Source organism: Cynocephalus volans, chromosome 6, assembly GCF_027409185.1.
Source record: "Cynocephalus volans isolate mCynVol1 chromosome 6, mCynVol1.pri, whole genome shotgun sequence".
Lineage (NCBI taxonomy): Eukaryota > Metazoa > Chordata > Mammalia > Dermoptera > Cynocephalidae > Cynocephalus > Cynocephalus volans.
In genome coordinates this window covers 55,738,022-55,758,414 of record NC_084465.1, presented here as the reverse complement: position 1 = coordinate 55,758,414, position 20,393 = coordinate 55,738,022, and the positions used below count along the sequence as shown (strand labels likewise).

Below are 20,393 nucleotides of genomic sequence, written 5' to 3'. Positions count from 1 at the left end.
CTCTCTCCTCACCATGTGAGGACAAAGTGAGAAGATGGCTGCCTGCAAACCAGGAAGAGAGCCCTCATCAGAAATGGAATGTTGCCGGCCTTGATCTTGGACTTCTTAGCCTCTAGAACTGCAAGAAAATAAATTTCTGTTGTTTAAGACACAACAGTCTATGGTATTTTGTTATGGCAACTCAAGTAAACTAAGACAAACACTAATTTATTGCAGCAAACATAAAAATGTTTAAAAAACTATAACATTAAAAATATATTCCTAGTAAAATGATAGATGCACATATAGATCATTGGAACATAATAGTAATCCAGGATCCAAGATATAAGATAATGGGTAAATGATAAATTATGACATAAATGGGGTTAGAGTAACTAACAACCCATTTTGGAAAACAATGAGCATTATTTCCTACTTTAACTAGGAAGATTAAAAATGTACATGTATAATAATAAATTCTAATATGGAGAAACATAACTAAATACTTATAAAGTCTTAAATTTGAGGAGAAACTTCCAGCATCATCACAAGGCAGGCATCATCGAGGACATGATTGCTAGATCTAACTACAAAGAGAGTTAAACTGTTTGAAATTCAAAAATAAAAGAGAATAAACTGAAAGGCAAACTTTAAAAATGGCAAAAATATATTGACAGCATTTATAACAGAATTTTGAGTAGTAATAACTTTAGTCAATAAAGCATTTTTTATAATCAGAAAGAAAAAAATCTCGATAGGAACTGCAAGACATAAGAAAAATATTAGCAATTTTACTAGTAAGCAAAAAAAAAAGAAAAAAAAAGAAAAAAAGAAAAGAAAAGAAAAAACAACCCAATTTATGTTTGCATATTAAAGGAGCAAAAAAAAAAAAAAAAGCAAATAATATTTGGTGTTCAAAATATATGGGGAATGGACAACTCATTTCTCTGGGAATTTAAATTGGCCTAGTTTTTCTGAAGATTTTTTTGGCAATGCATACAAATTAACATTCAAGTTTTATATGTGAATCTGTTGTTTACAGATCTTAAATAGCCAGCCTAGCATGGTTATCAAAAGCAGAGCCAATCTTTTGTGTCAGCCCTTTAATCCCTATACCCTTCTATTATTTAATAAAAGCATAACCACAAAGACAACTCACCCAGTTCCTGCGGTGGAAATTTATTTCAGATTGTAGCAAACATTTTCTAAACATAAAAATATGAAAATATGTCATGGATATTTTTCCATGTGATTAAATATTTTTCTTCACATCATCTCTATGTCTTTTGAAAATATTAATGGAAGCAATTCTAGTGTAGAATATCTATTTTTGCTTTTAAAACAGCAACAACAAAAGAACAACAAAAAACCCTTTTAGTACAGCATCCAAAAAGCACATATATGATCTCCTGCTATATCCTCCAAGATAAGCTAGTTTCAAAATGTATGTCAAAATTTTTTAATGAGATAAATTTTATAAATGTCATTAGCTACTGCCAAATTCAAATTTGTTATTGCCAATTGATTAGTTGATCTCATCTCTCCTTTCTGTAGTGATTATCGAGGGTCATATGTTTATGAGACAACTTTTAGGTCATGATAGTAAACTTCATCCATCATGGCAATAAACTGGTATGTTAGAAAATGCATATTCTATAGAAGCAGGAATTGGGGAACATGCCTTTGCTTTGACAAACTTGGGCACTAGATTTTCAAGGACCATTTTTAACAGAAGTAAAGTTCAGAACACATCTCATTTTCACCTTACAGGGAATCATTACCTGTTTTATAAAAAGACAATTCCTAACCACCATGACTTCATGAAAATATGAAAATCTCTCTTGGCTACTCCTGACATCTACTCATCCACTCTTGTTCTTGGACTATACATATGCTTTCAGACCTCTGGATTTTGCTCTCAATTTAATGTGTCCTTTACTGCCTTCTGCATCTATTTGTATTCTAATGACCCTTCAAAGCCCAGTGTATTCCTTCTGAAGTCTCACATTTTAAATACAATTAAGGAAACTATATGGCAGGGCCTAGGTTCTTAACATGAACTAGTTTCTGTGCTCACCAAAAGCCTGAAGCCTGCTGCAGTCATTCCCACCCAAGATGCACGTCACCCTCTGAGGTACTAGTATGAAAATGCTCCTTTCGTGCTTTGAGATCTACACATTTGTTTAGAATATAAATTATAAAAAACTCAAATTAAGTCACAAAAGAATAAATAGATGCTGCCTCCTGCTGCTGCTGAGCCCAGAAGTACCCTAATCAGCAGCATTACATTGTATACAATTTATAGTTTGTTTTCATTTTCACCTGGAAAGTAAAATAAATATCCCAAAGAATCTCCTGGCACAAAACACCTTGAAATGTGTGATAAAATATAACAAGACCTGAAAGTAGAAAGTTGACCTCAAAAACAAAACAAAAAATAATTAAAGGAAAATTTCAGAGACCAAAATAAAGAGGCAGCTGAAAGCTGCCAAGTGTCCTGGGAGCCTCTCTTCTTTTCTGTGAAGAGGCTTGGGTTTTCACAGCTTCTTGGAAATGAGATGTTTCAGTGCAATAAAGTCAGGGAGTTGGAACCTTATATAATAAAGGGGCCTTCATATTTATAATTATAATTTATCATTGTAAACTGGAAAGAGCATCTTCACATACTGGCCTAAGAAGGCAACAAGAAAGCTTATGCATCCAGACCTAGGCTCTGAATTAAGGGAAAAAAGTGTCCCCCTGAGATTCAAAGCAAATATATTGGGATTGAATTAAAAACACTTGGAAACAATGGAAAGACAAAAACCAGATTTTTTTTAAAAAAGTGATCTTTAGTATTTTGTTTTGTTTTGAGAAGTTCCCGGCAGAAATGGAAGCAAAATTTCACTAAGGAAGCCTAATTTCCTCCTAAGTTGTAGAAGATTCCTAAAGATGAAACTTGGTTGAATACAAGCTCAGAATCTAAAATCATGAACTCTTAGGAAAAAGCCACAACTTGCAGAGTTCTAAATTCACCAATGCAATTATTTCATTCCCTGTTCACTGGTTGTAATATGAAATGGCAGGGGGAGATGGCTTGTTGCACCTTTGTGAGGTGACCTGGTGAGCAGGAATGGTTTGCTTCCTTGTGTTGTGAGGTTCATTTCTAACTGCAGCACAGATGATGACATGACAATGCTATGACTTTATTTTGTATTAGTGGCTAATTGTTAAATCATTTAGCTGCCAGTTATTAACATATTACATACTCTTTACTTCATAATAAATCTGCACAACATCTCTAGGTAGTATTGGCATATTCGGGGTTGCCACAAATTGGAAGAAATGTAGAAAAATAACCATATTGTTAATAGATAATTTGTACAGTAGAAATGGATAGAAATTAGTGACTACAATGTTTACATTGTACCTATTTTCAAATCATCAAGGTATTCTGAAAATTTGAACAAAGTGCACAGAAGTGAAAATTAGATGTCTTAATGGTTTAGAAGGGCACTATTTTATGGTAAGAAAAGAAGCTGGACATCATTTACTATATAGTCTGGGTTGAGAAATTGTAATTACCAGCATCCAACCAAGTTGCATTTTACACAATAAGGAGCTTATGTCACCCCTAAAAAGCTAGAAAAAAGAATGCATTGGAAATTGAAAAATAGTGCCAAGACCAGATGCACCAAAGAAGTTTCAAAAGGCTTTCTTACCAAATGATAATTTGTGAGTTGAATCATGATATCTGAAACAAGCTTTTAAAAAAGATATAAAACTTGTCCTTTTAAGTGGATATGACCTTGGCTTCAGTCAGCTGTTAGTGTTGTGCTTGTGTAAATTAGAAAGACAGCATAGAAGGAGGCCTGTCCTGTGAAACAAGCAAATAACTAAAAGGAAATGTGCTTTCATCTAGTAAGAGATAAAATTTTTGTATTCGCAATACTCAAGGTGAGTAAATGAATATTCACCAATAATGCTTTTGTCTGGATCTGAAGAAAAACACATCAGGAATTTCCTTACTAATGTAAAAACAATTTATAGCATGATTATATATTGTCTGTTACACCATCACGTACTTGCTAACAAGAATTTGCGTACAAAATTAAAGATTGTTTTGTCTCCTGCAGAGAGCATGATACATTTCCTTAGAGGATAGTTTCTAAATCATGGCTGTTTCTTCAGTGATTCTTTTGAAGAAATTGTTACCAAACACATGCTCTTCATTTCCAAACTGTAGTATGGTGGCTCTACCATGGCCAGATGCTTACTGCATTTCTAAATCAAGGAAAATATGTTATTTTCTTTACCTCTTAAATAGTGTGTAGTATGAGGTACTTTGAAAAGTTCACAGAAAGATTTCTATTATCTTTTAATTCTATTTTTCCATGAACGTTTTGAAGTACCTCCTATATAGTAGAGTCAATGATGTATAAGTTGTTTGTCATTCCTTGAATGTCTTTAGGAGAGTAGTCAAAACTCTTAAAACTCATTCCCGTTCTGAGAAACTAGTCTGAAACAGTATGGTAATATCCACACTAAATTTATCTAGTTTTATAAGGAAACTGCCTATTTGTAAAGGAAATTTTAGAAACTTTGCTTTCTAACAGAGAGGTATTAGAAAGAATAAGAATAACCATCTGAAATGAGAAGGCTTTACCAAGAGTTGAGTGTCTCTCTGTGGCTATTTTTCTTTTAGAGAGCTTTTTGTGCCAAAGAAATGGATGCTGGATCTTTTTATCTTTAACCTGGATGCCTATTAACCAGAAGAGCCATTAACTACATCCACATGTATTTAGTGACAATAGCATGGCCAAATTTCTTTCATACCATTGCATGGTATTTAGAGCACAGATTCTTTAGCCAGACTGGCTGGATAAGAATTTCAGTTTCACCACTTACTATTTTTGTGATATTAGGCAAGTTATTGAACCTTTCTTGCTTTGTTTCCTCATTATAAAATGATGGCAGTAGTGTTTACCTCTGAAAGTAGAATGAGGTTTAAAAAAAGCAAATGTTTGTAAAGCACTGAGTGGCTCAGAGTAAGAATTATACAAGTGCTCCATAGATGAATAAACTAGAACCATTTTCACAACTGGAGAAGAAAGTGATGAAAATTGTTTTTCTATTGAATCTACATACTTGAATAACATTGGATTTTCATCATGTCCTCATCAAAACAAAACTAGAAACCACTTAAGTGTGACTGATAAGATAAACACTTCAAAAATGTTCATTTTTGAAGATTATGGAATAAAAGCTACAGCATAAAAGTGACTAAGCTTGGATATTTTTAAAAAGCATGTTTCTTGAATTGTTTACATTAATATGAAACTGAAATGGTAAATCAATTTCTTTCATGCACTAAATATGGCATAGCTTAAAGAATTTTAAAATATAGCATAAAGAACTAACCTACTACAGATTTTATTTATTAGATGTGTGAGATCACACTTTGAGAAAAAATAATAAAGAATGCAAGTTGAAGGAAACAAAAGAAGAAGAAATCTCACCATGGTTCTAGTAGATGTCTGATTGGAAATTAATTGCTCTTTTCCAGTGTCCCAATATTTTCTTATATATGTATAGGAATATTTTGTCACTTAGATCTCTCTGGCTTATACTCATATTATAATAAACATTTTTTATTCTATTAAGTTGTTAAGCCTTAGAAAGCAGGGTTCTTTCTTATGTATCATTTATGTCAGTGTAATAAGCACAGGATTTCAGTAGATAATTACTGAATATACATATATAATTTCATAGGAACTCTGAGTAGAAAAACATGCATTAGGGCCTAAGTACTAATTATCATTGAGTACTGAGTATGAAAATTTTAGAGCTGGAGGAAACCTAAGAGAAACCCATATTTCTCCTTCCCACATTTCACAGAGAAGAAATTTACACTTTTCTCATTGATGTTCAAAGCAATGTGATTATCAATGTTTCCCCAAGTGTGTAGCTTTGAAGTTGAAGTTATGGCACATACATTATTTTGTGCTCTCCAGATCCTGTTTTATTTTCTGGGTACACAGGAATACTACATTTTCTGAGTACTTTTTAGTGAGATTAGGCCATGTGATAGGGATGGATATAGAAGCCCTTTCCTAAGCTTGGCCATAAAAACCCTAAAGCATTTGTCCACTTTGCCTTTGTAAAGTAATTTTTGAAGACCATCTTTTAAAGACAGGAACATTACAAGATGAAAGAAACTTGTATTTCTAAGTCACTACTTGAAAAAGAGCCTTCAAGGAGAGCTTTCTACCATGTCTGTGACAAAGGCAAGAATTAACCTTGTTCCAAGTTAAGTGAATCAGATTTCATGTTTATTTGTTACTGCTTAATGGTCCAGTCTATATCCTGATGCAAAATTTTCTTGAGTGATAGTTCTTACCCCAAATAATTGGAATTCTTACAAATTTCTTCCCATCTTTATATTTTCATACTTTGAAAATAACCAACAATATCTTTCTAAGGTCACTTCTTGTATACTTTTAAAGTTTTATTTAGATTATAAGAGTATGTAAAAATATATATAAGAAATTTGATCTTGGATAAATCATTACTATCAATTTTTATCAGCTACTTTTCTCTAAAACTATGTGCTTTTCTAATTGTTTGACAATTTTTTAGTATCAGTGAATGATAAAATATAGAGCAGCCCAGAGGCTTTTTGGTAAAATTTAATACTTATTTTAAGAAAAATTTTATTTCAGCTCCAACAATAATAAAAGATAATGTGTTTTTAAAATCCCAAAATTGGTACTGAAATATCAGTACAATTCTAAAATTTATCTATATTGGCATTTTAATTCCAGTGTTAAGTAATTTATGGAATCAACTTCTTGAGATGAACGTTGTCTCTATTTGTCCTCATCTTTTATTTTTACTGGAATGTGATTGTCTTAGTGGTAATGACTCAACGTTACAAAACGTTATAATATATGATTATAAGAAAACAGTATACTTCTTGGAAAACACACAAAAAATATGTTCACATATGCACATATATAGATGTATGTGTATATTTACAGTATACATGTATGTATTGAAAAACATATGTATTTACCTATTTTTATGTATTACCTATTTATCTATATCTGCATGTACAGAGAGAGAGAGAGAGAGAGAGAGAGAGAGAAATAGAGAGAGATAAGAGGAATTTGATGATTACTTTAAGCAAAAACCAAGACATAAAAATAAACATTAAATGGCATTGCCTGTCTTGACAATTAAAAATTCTTCCCTAAATTATTCCATTGACAAGCAAGGGAAAACTAAAACACAGGACTTATTTCCCATAATATATTGTTAACCAGAAATTCAGAATCTTTTATTTAATTTAAACTTGAACGAAATTGATAAAAAGCAAACATATATAACACATTTAAAAATAAAATCATGTATATTTTTTTGCTCCACAAGAATTCATAAAGCATTATTATTATTTTAGATGCATAAACTTGAAAATAATTTTAATTATTTAAGTGACATCATAATCTTGGGGATAAGATTCTTATTTTATATCAACAATTTCCTAATAATCTGTAAACATTTCTGTAAATATGAGAAATATGCACATCCTATTAACTTTAAATAATGAATTTAATTGATCGTTGTTACTAGTTTTCTGGAGCTGCCATAACAACGTAAAACACCTGGGTGGCTTAAATCAGCAGAAATGTATTCTGTCACTGTTCTGGAGGCTAGAAATCTAAAATCAAGGTGTCAGCAAAGCCATGTTCTCTCTGAATGCTCCATGGGATAATGTGTTCCATGCCTTTCTCTCAGCTTCTGCTGTTGCCAGAAATCCTTGGCATTCCTTACTTTGTAGATGCACTGCTTCAATCTCTGCTTTTGTCATTGTATGCTGTCCTCCCTGTGTGTCTGACTCTGTCTCTTCTCCTTTTCTAATAAGGATGCCATGTTATATTAAAAGCCCACTCTACTTCAATATGACTTCATCTTAACACGATTACATATGCAAAGAATCTATTTCCAAAAAAATATGGAATTTATAGGTATCAGAGGATAGGACTTCAACATATCTTTTGCTGGGTGGGGGGGGGGCACAATTCAACCCATGACAAACACATATGTCATCATGGCCAATTTCTATTTTGGAAAGGGAATTTAAAATAATGGTTGGAAGCATGGATTCTGGCATTAGATAAACCTGGTAGAAATCACCATTCTTCCCTTATGCACTGGAAAGCTTAAGAAAGTTCATTCACTCTGTGGACCTCAGCTTCCTCACAAGCAACATCTGCTAGTCATCGTACTCACTTCCCAGGGTTTGGCGAATGATTAAATGAAAATGTGAGTCCTCCAGAGTGCTAGGACACAGTAAATACTAAGTAAATTTTAGTCTTTATTATTGCCTTTTGCTATTACTACCACTACTTGAGTTTTACCCAACTTTGATTGAATGATTCTATATGGGGACTGAAATTCTCTCTAATTTATACATGAGCATTTACCTATTTAATATAATAAAAATACTTTTCAGTTGAAAGTTATTTGGGAAAGTTGGCCAAAATTTAGTAATATTGATCAATGTAAGCCTACCTATAATATGGATATATCTATTTACATTTATCTAGATAAATGTGGACGTATAGGAAGTAATGGAACCAATAGCATTAATTTTTAAATTCTCTGTTCAGATTCTTAGGGTTTTAATAGGCATGCACTATGAATCTCATAGAAGATAGGTAGCACTGGTTTATTGAAAAATAATGGAAAAAATTTTTGTGGCATATCTTTGGAAAGTAATATTCCTTAGAACATGCATTGAATCTAGTCAAAGACTTTACTCCCTTCACAAAACTTAACTCAGAATAAATCACGGACCTAAATGTAAAATGTAAAACTATGAAACTCCTGGAAGATAACATAGTAGAAAACCCTGATGACTTTGGATGTAAAAATAACTTTTTAGATATGACGTGAAAGGCACAATACATGAAAGAAAGAATTGATAACCTGGACTTCATTGAAATTAAAAATTTTTGTTCTGTGAAAAGCAATACCAAGAGAATGTGAAGACAAGCTACATGGGGAGAAAATATTTGCAAGGACATATCTGACAAAAGACTGTTATCCAAAATATACAAAGTACTCTAAAAACTCAACAATAAGAAAACAAACAACATGATTGAAAAATGGGAGAAAAGAGCACTTTATCATAGAGGATATAGAGATGGCAGGTAAGAACATGAAAAGATATTCAACATCATATATTCTTAGGGAATTGCAGATTAAAATAATAATAAAATACCACTACAAACCTATTAGAATAGTGAAAAGCCAAAACACTGACAACACCAAATGCTGGCAAAGGTGTGAAGCAACAGGAACTCTCATTCATTGATGGTGGAAATGCGAAATGGTACAGAGCCACTTTGGAAGAGATTGGTAGTTTCTTCCAAAATTAAACATACTCTTACCATACAATCCAGGAATTGCACTCCTTGATAGTTACCCAAATGAGCTGAAAGCTTATGCCCATACCAAAACCTGTACACAGATGTTTATAGAAGCTTTATTCATAATTGCTAAAACTTGGAAGCAACGAGGATGTCCTTCAGTAGGTGAATAGATAAATAAGCCGTGGTAATCCAGACAATGGAATATTATTCAGCACTAAGAAGAAATGAGATATCAAGCCGTGAATGACATGGAAGAAACTTAAATGCATATTACTACATGAAAAAACAGCCAGTCCAAAAAGGCTATGATTTCAATCATATAACAATATGGAAAAGCAAAACTATGGAGACAGTAAAAAGATCAGTGATTGCCAAGGGTTAGAGGGAAGGGAGGGATGAGTAGGTGGAGTACTGGGGATTTTTAGGGCAATGAAACTATTCTGTATGGTACTGCAGTGGTGGATAAATGTCATCATGCATTTGTCCAAAGCCATAGAATGTACAACACCAAGGGTGAACTGCCGGAGACCAGCTCCACAGGATTCGTTGGACCTGAATAGGTGGTGTGGTGTCGGCGAGGAAAAAAGAGAAAGGTGGACCACAAATGTCTAGTGCAAGTGTGGACAACGACCACATGAATCTTGCTTTATTTATATTATTTTACTTAATTTTTTATATGATGATTTATCTTTTAATCAAAACATTTTAATTTTGTTTCTATTGAAAAGGAAAGGTCAAAATGTTCTAAAGCACTCATGCTGTGACAAAAACACCTACTCATGCATCAATAGTTCACCCCAAAGCCTGTGGCTTGTGGCCAGGAAACCATACAATAGCAGCATGCTTGGCTTAAAGGCTCAGACTTTTGGTTTGAATCATAAATCCTAACCTTTTAAACTTACACCTAAACTTATATTCTAAACTCCTATTAAATCTTACTTATACTTATATTTAACAATTTAATGTTTTATGTTTTATATTAATTATTCTAATTCTTAACCAAAATCACAATGTCTATAACATGATTTTTTATAATGAAACTTAACTATAATGTCCTATTATATTTTGTACTACTATTTAAAACAATTACACTTTAAACTAATCTAAAAAAATCTGTTGATATCAAAACCTTTTTATGTATCTCTACTATTTTACCTATCCATCTCTATAACAAAATTTTCTGTTTCCTTGCCAATTGACTCTGGGAACAGTACAAGGAACAAAGTGAAAAATTAAATGATCCTACTCAAGCTAACAAAAATACACTATATCATTCTTATTATTACTAAGCAAACAACATGTTCTTGGTAAATCAAATGAAACTGTGGGAATGGGGAAAAAACAAAGAAATCTGTAACTAGTTGTGATCAATTAGTTGTAAACACCACTGCACTGGGACCCACTGACTCCCTGGGGGACGCCGATAAAATTCCAACATAAAAACTTCATTCCACACGTAGAAGAGCATGACCACAGCCACAATGGGTCAATGCATACATCACTAATAGGAAAGATCAATAACAAAATTAAATCGAGCCAACCTATACCAGGAACATGCATCAAAAGCACCTTTAGGACTGACAATGTCTTTAAAATAAACCAGTTAATTTTGATATATTATTAACATGTCCTTTGAGCAACCCCAGGGCCCTCGGAACCTCCCAAAGCCATATTAAGCCAAAAGGTGAGGCCTTCTAATTCTGGGAAGCCTTGTCAAGTAACCAAAGGTGAACAAACAGGAAATTCCACGGAGCCATGCCACACATGCGGGATCCCCCTGTGGCCTAGCTGAGCAAGGGGTGTCGCTCCTCAGGCTCCCAAGCCATTCCCTATAGCAGGACAGCTCTTGACAGTGAACCCTAATGTAAACTATGGACTTTGGTTGATGATAACGTGTCAATGTTGGGTTAGCAGTTGTAACAAATGTACCACTGTGGTGAGGATATTGATAGTGGGGGAGGCTGTGTGTATGGGAACAGGGGGTGTATGGTAATTCTCTATCATTTCTGCTCAGTTTTGCTCGGAACCTAAAACTCCTCTTGAAAAGTACAATAATTTTAAAAAGGTACACACAGATCTAAGGATGACTTACTTTTAAATAATATTTCTAGCAACAATTGTATAATTTTTCTAATTTAGTTTTTTTTTTTTTTGAAAAGAGGGAAAAAACAGTGTATGATGGGTACTGTGAAAATTTAGGAGCAGATAATGGAAAAATTAACCTATGTTCCTGGTGAATACTTGTGAAAGAAGTCAAAGGTGGATTAGCATTTATGTAGTTTGTGAGTATTTATTTATCTGGGTTTTTACATATAATGTTTATAAGTTCACTGATTTGCTGGAGACAGCTCATACTGGCTTGCAAGTGCCCTTTGCCAGTGTCTCGTTCCAACTTTTCGTTGAGTAACATTTTGGTAGCTTGAATATTTTCAAAGAATTTACACCATGGAATTGTGCAAACTCTATAAATTAGAGATATTTTTTCTTCGGGTGGAGGGGAGAGCCAGTTGTTAAGGAGCAGCACACCTATGAGTCACCCATCAGTCTGTAAGGTCTCTGAGTCCTGAGATTAACCAGATCTTCTTTCTTCTCATTCAGTGTGTGGTGCAGGGCCTGCTTCGTAGGTGGGGTATAAAAAATACAGGTTGCATTGATTAATCAATTTTGAAATGATTTGCAGTGATGCTGTGATTGAAGCAAAATGAGAATTGAGTCACCAAAGGTGGAAGGAAGTGCAGTGAGGAAATGAGGCTGAAATGAGAGTTTAGTAGAGCAACTGTCTTAGGTAATGAGAAAAAAAAAAATAGTGGATTTTAAAAGGAGAATTAAATTAGGAAACTCAATATTGTGCATTGTTTTAGAAGGTAGAGATATCAAAAAATAAAATTAAAGAAGCAAGAGTTTTACGTACTGAAGAGAGTGAGCAAAAGTTGCCATTTTTAGAAGACAGTGGAGGAAAAAATCCAAAAGGCGGAAAATTGATGGGTAATTGGGGTGGAGGAGTGGAGGCAGGAAGAGTGTGAGAGTGCAAAAGAGCACACTGTTCCCTCGCATCAAAAGGCCTGACAGGGTTTCAGGGCTTCATTGTGTCTCTTACGTAGGTGACTTCTTCCTTGCACAAAGTGCTAGCTTCTTTGCACTCTGTGTGCCTAGTCAGTGAAACAGAAGGGATGAATTAGAAGTTCATTTCCAGCTGGAAAGTTAAATGATCCATGGTTCTTTGAAAAAAATTAAAGTAAGAGAGGGAGAGAAAAAAAATGATACTTAGAGTAACAATGATCATTTTTGCAGGTATAGGAAAGAATCCTAAGGATGATGGTAGTCAGAAAGTAAAGATACAAGGTAAAGAGTGCATTAGAGTGAATGTCTATAGACCCAAATGAGAAAAGGAATACAAGTAAGGGTACTAAGGTTACAAAAGAGTGAAAAAAATCAGGAAAAAATAATAATAATTTATATTTTTTAAGGCTGACCGCATAGTTGCTGTTGTAAATACTTTGTATGCAATATATCTTTAAATTCTCATAAAAATCTGAAGATAGGAAGTTTTCATTCCTATTTTATAAGTAAGGAACTGTGAGGTTTCTTGCCCAGGAATTTGTCATAAAAATAGGGTTTGAACACAAAATCTGAGTCCAGAATGTGTAGGCAGAAGCCTGTGGCTAGAGACCTGTTTGATTACTTGCCAGATTGGTAACTAAGCCAGGTCATTTACTACTCTGTGCCTTTTCCTTATTCACTAAATAGGCACCATGCTTTCTTTCCTATCTAACTTCTAGAGATATTATGGGACTTATTTGAGAAATTTTGCTTCATAAAGGGTAACATAGGATAGATATGTAGCATATTTTTATAAAAAATGGACAAAAAATTAAAATTTTATTTTAGGTGATTAAAACTAAGGAACTCAGTCTTGAATGCCCTTAATTACTTCATTAAAGTAGATAGGGCCATATACTGAAAATGAAGAAACAAATAGTACTGGAAGCTTAAGGCACACAAAAAAATTTCGGACAAATTAACACTAGATAATCCCCAGTACAACTACTGTTTTTGCTCCAGTTTGATAATGAGAAATTTGCCAGACCGTAACAAAGAAAATTCCAGATTATGATTTAGCAGATATTCTTATGCTGGCTTCAGTGCCATTGTGCTTTCTGTCGGCATTCATACCATCTTATATTAGTGCCGTGTGTCAGACATACAATTGCACTTGCTATGGAAACTGAGCTTTCTCCTGAGATTCTGAACATTACAATGACAACAACATTGGACGCACATACCCATCCAAGAGCTTTTCTTTCAGAATTTTCTCTTTTTCTTTGGCCAAAATAAGAAAACACAGAAATAAAGCCTGAGGGGGTTTGGCTTTTATTTTTGTCATTTGTTTGAACCTACATATGAGTTTGCTTCTACTTTCAATGCTGTTCTGTTTAATCCAAACTACTTATTTGTCTTTTTACAAGGCAGCAAATCTTAGCCATGATGAAAGCAAGGGTGGGAAGCATTATTACTGCTTTTTTGTTTGTTTGTTATCTTGGCACAAAGAAGAGTCTGTGTGGTGAAAAAAAGACAGTGGGAAAATTATGTCTATGCCCACACACAACTGGAAAGCCCTGCTAATGTAAAGTCAAGTCCAGCCTCCGGCTCGAGGCTGTGTGTGCAGAAACCCCACAGATAACATAAAAATGGTCTCTGGGCATCCTCTGAGGCAGACGATGTTCAACTAGATTCCAAAAACTCAAGAACATGTGTTTTACAAGGGAGAGAGCCAAAATACAAACTTTCCTGTAAGTACTACAAATACCATATGGAAAATTGATTCCATAAACTAAGCTGAAAAACATAATAAAGGAATGAATTTTGAATCCCACTATGCCAGTTAAGGGATATATTCCAGTCTTTTATCCTAATTTCCAGAAAATATGATTGAATTAAAGGGGAAGATTTGACTAGTAATTCAAGTACCATTTCTGGTTCTCTTAACAAACCTTGTGCAGATGGCTATTTTGTCTTGTTACTTGCAAAATAAACCAGTTATTAAGAAAGAGAGAAATTATTAGGTTCATTGGTTTCCTTTATTACATGTATTTTGGATTAGTGGTTGTTTTCCTTCAAGTAAAGCTCTTGAATGGTAGCAAATTTATCTTGTTTAAGTTGGAGAGACCCTCCCAATATATAAGGATACTAGAGAGATCATGGTTTTATATTTGGTATAGAAATTACTTATTGCAGTTGTTTATAGTTATTAAGGCAGAGTAGAGTTCAGTTATGAGATTATAAACTACAATTAGCATAAGATCTGTCCTTACATAAACATGATATTTTTACATGTTTTTTTTTACTATTATTTCCAAATTATGAATGGGAATAATGGTATTTTATCAAATATTTTATTTTTTGTATGGTATATGCATTACTTATGGCTTATAATACTTAAAATTTTACTTTAGCCAGTTAAAGTATACTTATTTTTATATTGTTCCTTTTGGATAATACTATCATTTTCTGGAGGTCTATTTGTGTTTTACAATATTTTGGACTTATCTTTTGCAGAGATTTTTTTTAAATGGAAAGCTAGCTCATAAAATTATCCCTCTAGAACAGATTTGCTCATAAAATTATCCCTCTAGATCAGATTTGCCTTTATTTTTGCTCTTTATTCTATGAATAATATGTGCTGTGGATCAAATTTTATATTAATCTTTTCATTGGGTTTCCCACGGTATAAGAAAAGGGTAAATTTGAACTCTATACCAGAACAAACACAGGGCTATGGTTTTTATTTATCCTATGAAACTTTCGAGTTTCTTTTCCAGAGCCCTGGGCAGAGAACAGCTTTTGTGTTGTGGACACATGTTTGTAGTTCTACTCCCAAAGAGAGTACCAGCTTTCATGAGTTCTGACTCTGCAGACTTGTCTTTTTAACTTCTTGTCTCCCTTGGTCTCAAGGCCTAGCTTCTCCTTGTCCTTGTGCAAGCAATTAATTAATGCCAAGCTTTTCATTATTCGGACCCTGTGAAAATCTAATGATCTTCCAGTGCCCGTGCAAAGTGCATCCTATTGCTCCGGATTTTAGTTTCCTTCCCATTGGTGACATGTATGGATTTCCCTTTCCTATAAATTCAATTCAGTGAGCTCAAATTTAGCATTTTCGGTATTTTGTAGTAGAAGATTATGATGGTTAATTTTATGTGTCAACTTGATTTGTCCAAGGGATGCCCAGATTGCTGGTAAAACAGTATTTCTGAGTGTGTCTGTGAAGATGTTTCTAGAAGAGATTAGCATTTGAATCAGTAGACCAAGTAAAAAAGATCTGCCCTCACCAAGGTGGGTGCACACTATTCACTTCATTGAGGGCACAGATAGAATAAAAAGGCAAAAGAACGGTGAATTTTTGTTCTCTCTTGTTGAGCCAGGACATCCATTATCTCCTCATCTTGGACACCAGAATTCCTGTTCCTCAGGCCTTCCGACTCCAGAAATTATTCCTGTGGGTTCCCCCCCTGCTCTCCCTGCCCCACCTCTGGTTCTCAGGCCTTTGGATTGGTACTGAATTATACCACTGACTTTCCTAATTCTCCTGGTGGTAGATAGCAGAGAGTGGGACTTCTTGGCCTCCAAAATCATGTGAGCCAATTTTCATAATTATCTATCTATCTATCGCTTATTGGTTCTATTTTTCTGTAGAACTTTTACTCATGCAAAGAGTTCCCTGTCAATTTTTTAAGAAATGAAAATCTATAAGGACATACTCATTTATTTTATAAAGTTCACTACAGGTCCACAAAATTGCACATTTTTCTAATCCTCGATCATAACTCACTCTCACCATTGTCTTTCCATGGCCTGATTTTATTAAGTAGTCATCTTTAATAATATAATTAGCACCTCCAAGACTACCACACAAAGTACTACACAGAATCTTGATGTTGAGGCAGAACATTGACTAAAGAGGCAGAACATCAACTATAGAGCATGCAGGTGGCAAAATGTAGCACTTACTGTGAAATGATTCAAAGTAGCACCCAGCAATACTCACTGTTCCTAGCAATATGCTATTAAGTGTTAATAAGTCCCCAAAGATTACAAACACCAATATACTAACATTATAAAGTATAGAAACAAAACAAAGCAAGAAAATATTGGATACAAGTATCAAGATGAAGATGATCTCTGGTGATGGTATTTGAAGGCAGGTATATAAATAGAACAAAGGGGGGTAGGAAAAACTGCACGGTTAGATGTATACTATTTTCAAATCTCTTTATTTTCAACTCAAAACAATATTTTATATGAAATTTAAATATTACACTGTGTTCAACCCTCTGATTGTAGAATTTTTTAATTTGTATCTCTAAACATTTCAGGAGTGCCTAGCATTTGTGAGATTACACACAAAAATGTCTTCTTCAAAGTAAGATGTATTCATGTCCTTTTCATAGCCTGTTTATGACAGAAATGACTAGTAACGATGAGATTAATTAATATCTCCACTATTTCATTTGAAATTCACTGGTTAGTGCAGACATTTTGCATTACTATACAAAATTAACTGACAATATTTGGACAAAGATGTCTCACCAAAACTTGGTAAGCACAGCATACACCATTTGTCACAATAATGTAAAATTAAAATTTTTGAAGAAAAATCTTAGTGTGAACTTATAGAGAAAAAATAATTAACAGGAAGAATTTTTTATTTTCACCTTTTTTACTAGAGATAGGAAAAATATTTGAGTATTTGATGAATGTCTGGGGAAGTTAAGATTATTAACTGGATAAAAAGTTACCTGGAACTGATGGCAAATTAATATACTCTACCTAACTTCCAGAATGTTCTATAAACTTTGCCTTCTCCCTGGTCTTGGAATTTTCAGGAATAGGCTAATTAATAGATGCATTTTCAACAGAAGGTTAACTTGTAGCACGTTTGGCTCTTCCCTGCTAAACACAGCGATAAACTCTGGACATAACAAGAGGCAACCAAAGGAGAGCTCTGAAAAGTTCTAAGAAAAAGACAAACCTGTGTGGAACCCCAGGATTTGAAGAACATATAGGCAGAGCATCTCATTTCCCCACCCAACATGATACACATGATATGTACTGATAGCCTGATATACATGATATACATGATACATACTGATAGCATGTAGTTGTTTGTATGTTAATAGCACTGTTTACTTATTTTTGTTGTCAATGATTTTACATAGAAATAAAAAGTTGTGTGCTTAGATTTACGTTCACATTACCCAATTTCTTTGTTTTCCATCTTTTTTTCTAGTGTAGACCTTCTTATGCGATGTTTTTTTTTCTGTTCTTGAAATAAATATTTACAAATGCCTTTAAAACATAGGAATATTAATGATAAACCCTGTTTTTTATATTAATATTTTATTTTAAAAATTCTTTAGAAATAATTCAATAGACACAAATTGGCAGCAGTTATGGTTTAGAATGGTTTAGAAATCCTTAAATATTACTTCTGTCAACATATTTTCTTCTTTAGTGTTAGTTTCATGATAATATGTCCTGATATAGATTCTTTTATTTATATACTGCTTAAACTATATTCTGCGTTCTGTATCTGTGGATACATCTGTGCTTGAAAATGTGTGGTTGTTATATTTTCAAATGTTGCATCTTTTCCTTTCTTTTTATTTTCTACATCTTGGGTATTAATTAGATATAATGTGAGACAATCTCATTTTACTCTCCATTTCTCTTAATCTCCTTTTTATTTTCTATTTTGTTTGTAGTTCATACTATATAGTTCTTCATATCTACATTCCAGTTCACAAATTATTTCATCAACTGTGGCTTGTCTGCTGTTGAAATATTCATTGTGTTTCAAAATACAGTTAGTACTATTTTTACTTCTAAAAGTTATGGGCCGAGCCTGTGGCGCACTCGGTAGAGTGCTGCGCTGGGAGCGTGGCGACGCTCCCGCCGCAGGTTCGGATCCTATATAGGAGTGACCGGTGCACTCACTGGCTGAGTGCTGGTCACGAAAAAACGACAAAAAAAAAAAAAAAAAAAAAAAATAAAAGTTATATTTAGTTCTTTTCAAATATGCTTGGATTCATTTTTATAGTCTCTGGTTGCTGCCTTATTTCTGATAGTCTGTGGGTTTTTTAATATTTTATATTTTTCACTTAATAATTCACATATGTAAAGCACTTAGAGGTCTAAACTCTTGTAGGTTGTATCAGCGAATGCTCATTTAATGGGTCATTTTCCTCCATGTGATCTTTGGTCTTGACTTATGATTGAGTGATAGCAACCTAATGGAATCCTGGAGTAAAAATTGAGGGTGCTTTTTCCCGAAGATAATTTACCTTTTGCCTCTGCTTTTGAGAAATGACTCACTACTCATTAAAAACCAGTAAATCTTCTTCAAGCAACCTTTTGTATCTGAGGTTTAGCTCCTTAACTTCTTGCTGCTTCAAGTCTGAGTCTCAGAATCCAAGTGCTAACATGGTCACTGGCCAGCTTTACCATTTACTTACAAATTTGAGTTCCAATTTCTTTCTCTCTTTCTTATTTTTAGGTTTATTTTTTTACCATAATGGATTAATCCTGTAGATCCTGTAAATGCCTTAATCGTTGTATTTTATCTAGGATGTATTTATTTGTAGCAGTATAGCCCTTCAGAGCAACTGGTCTGATTACTACTTAAAGCAAAATTCTCAAATAGACTTTTTAATTACTTAAGCTCAATTAATATATGCTGACGATTCTGCTATAACCTGCTGTTTGGGAATTACTAGAGTACACAGTCAAGGCATTTAAGAATATTTTAGGATAAAAATTATGCATTTTGACCAGAATTTTTAAAAAATTATTTACCACTTTTCTTAACTTTACCTGGATGAGCATCATTTCCTCTTGAATTTCCATTTGAGTGTTTAAAAGTTATTTTTATATATTGATAAAATATTAGAGAGATATTTTAACGCACAATCCAGATTATTTGTTTTAAAAGCTATCTAAACATTTTAGCATGCAAATAAAAAAATTATTTCACATTAAACTTTAGAATTGGAGCTCAAGTTCAAGAGCACACATTTATGAGGACAATAAATCATTCACTGTAGAGCTCTACTGAAATTTTATTTAAACTAAGTGAAAGGTGTCATATGAATAGTAGGCCTGCTTTTACAGCTCTTCTTGATTTAGGCTATTAATGTGAAAAATTCAGTCTTGATTTACATCACATAATGTATCATGTCATCCATTATAATAGTACTACAAAAAATAAAGCCATAAAGCACTCACAAACTATGGCTTATATTGGAAATTTTGTCACTTTACAAAAGGCAAATACAAAGTATACATAAACAACAAATAGAAGAAAGTCATAAACCTAAAATATAATTTGGGAAGTAAAAATATTTTAGGACTCCATAACTATCATTTTGAATCTCCCTAGCATAAAGGGGTAGAATCTCCCATAAAATGTTTTCTGGAATTTGTTGAACAATTTATTGAATCGATGATCTCATACATGGTGAACATAATAATCATATGAGTAGCTTCCTCAGAATAGAAATGATTGGAACTCACAAAGTTAGAATCCTTGGGAGGGAGACTGGGTATTTGTAATTTTTAAGAATTTCAGGTAATTTCAGAACAGACAAAGGACTATCTTATCTCTAACTTACTTCTCACTCTCAAATGATATGAAATAATTTGGATTCTGCATTAACCAGTAATTGGACATACATTTATTTTTAATAAAATTAAAATCAAGTTATAGTAATGGAGATAATTTTGAGGATTTCTAATCTGGTCATTCATAATGGTAAAAAAAGAAAAGAATGAAAAGCCATAATTTTTCTTGGTATTAGATAAATTTCTCTACTGTATTTCCCCCCCGACTTCCTGTAAGAGTTCTTTTCTAACTACTATCTCCTTGTCTTCTGAAAGCCTATAAAAATCCCAGAAGATTGATTAAGTATACTTAATTTCTAAAGGCTTAATGTGTAATATTAATTA

General features: G+C 33.3%; 1 protein-coding gene across 1 annotated transcript in view; it reads left to right on the top strand.

Moving 5' to 3' along the window:
• The window catches only part of LOC134380917 (protocadherin Fat 2-like), a 144,147-nt gene that overhangs the window by 55,802 nt on the left and 67,952 nt on the right, over positions 1-20,393 (top strand). The window contains 1 exon segment of the mRNA XM_063101042.1: positions 2,114-2,119. Coding sequence (XP_062957112.1) covers positions 2,114-2,119 — 6 coding nt within the window.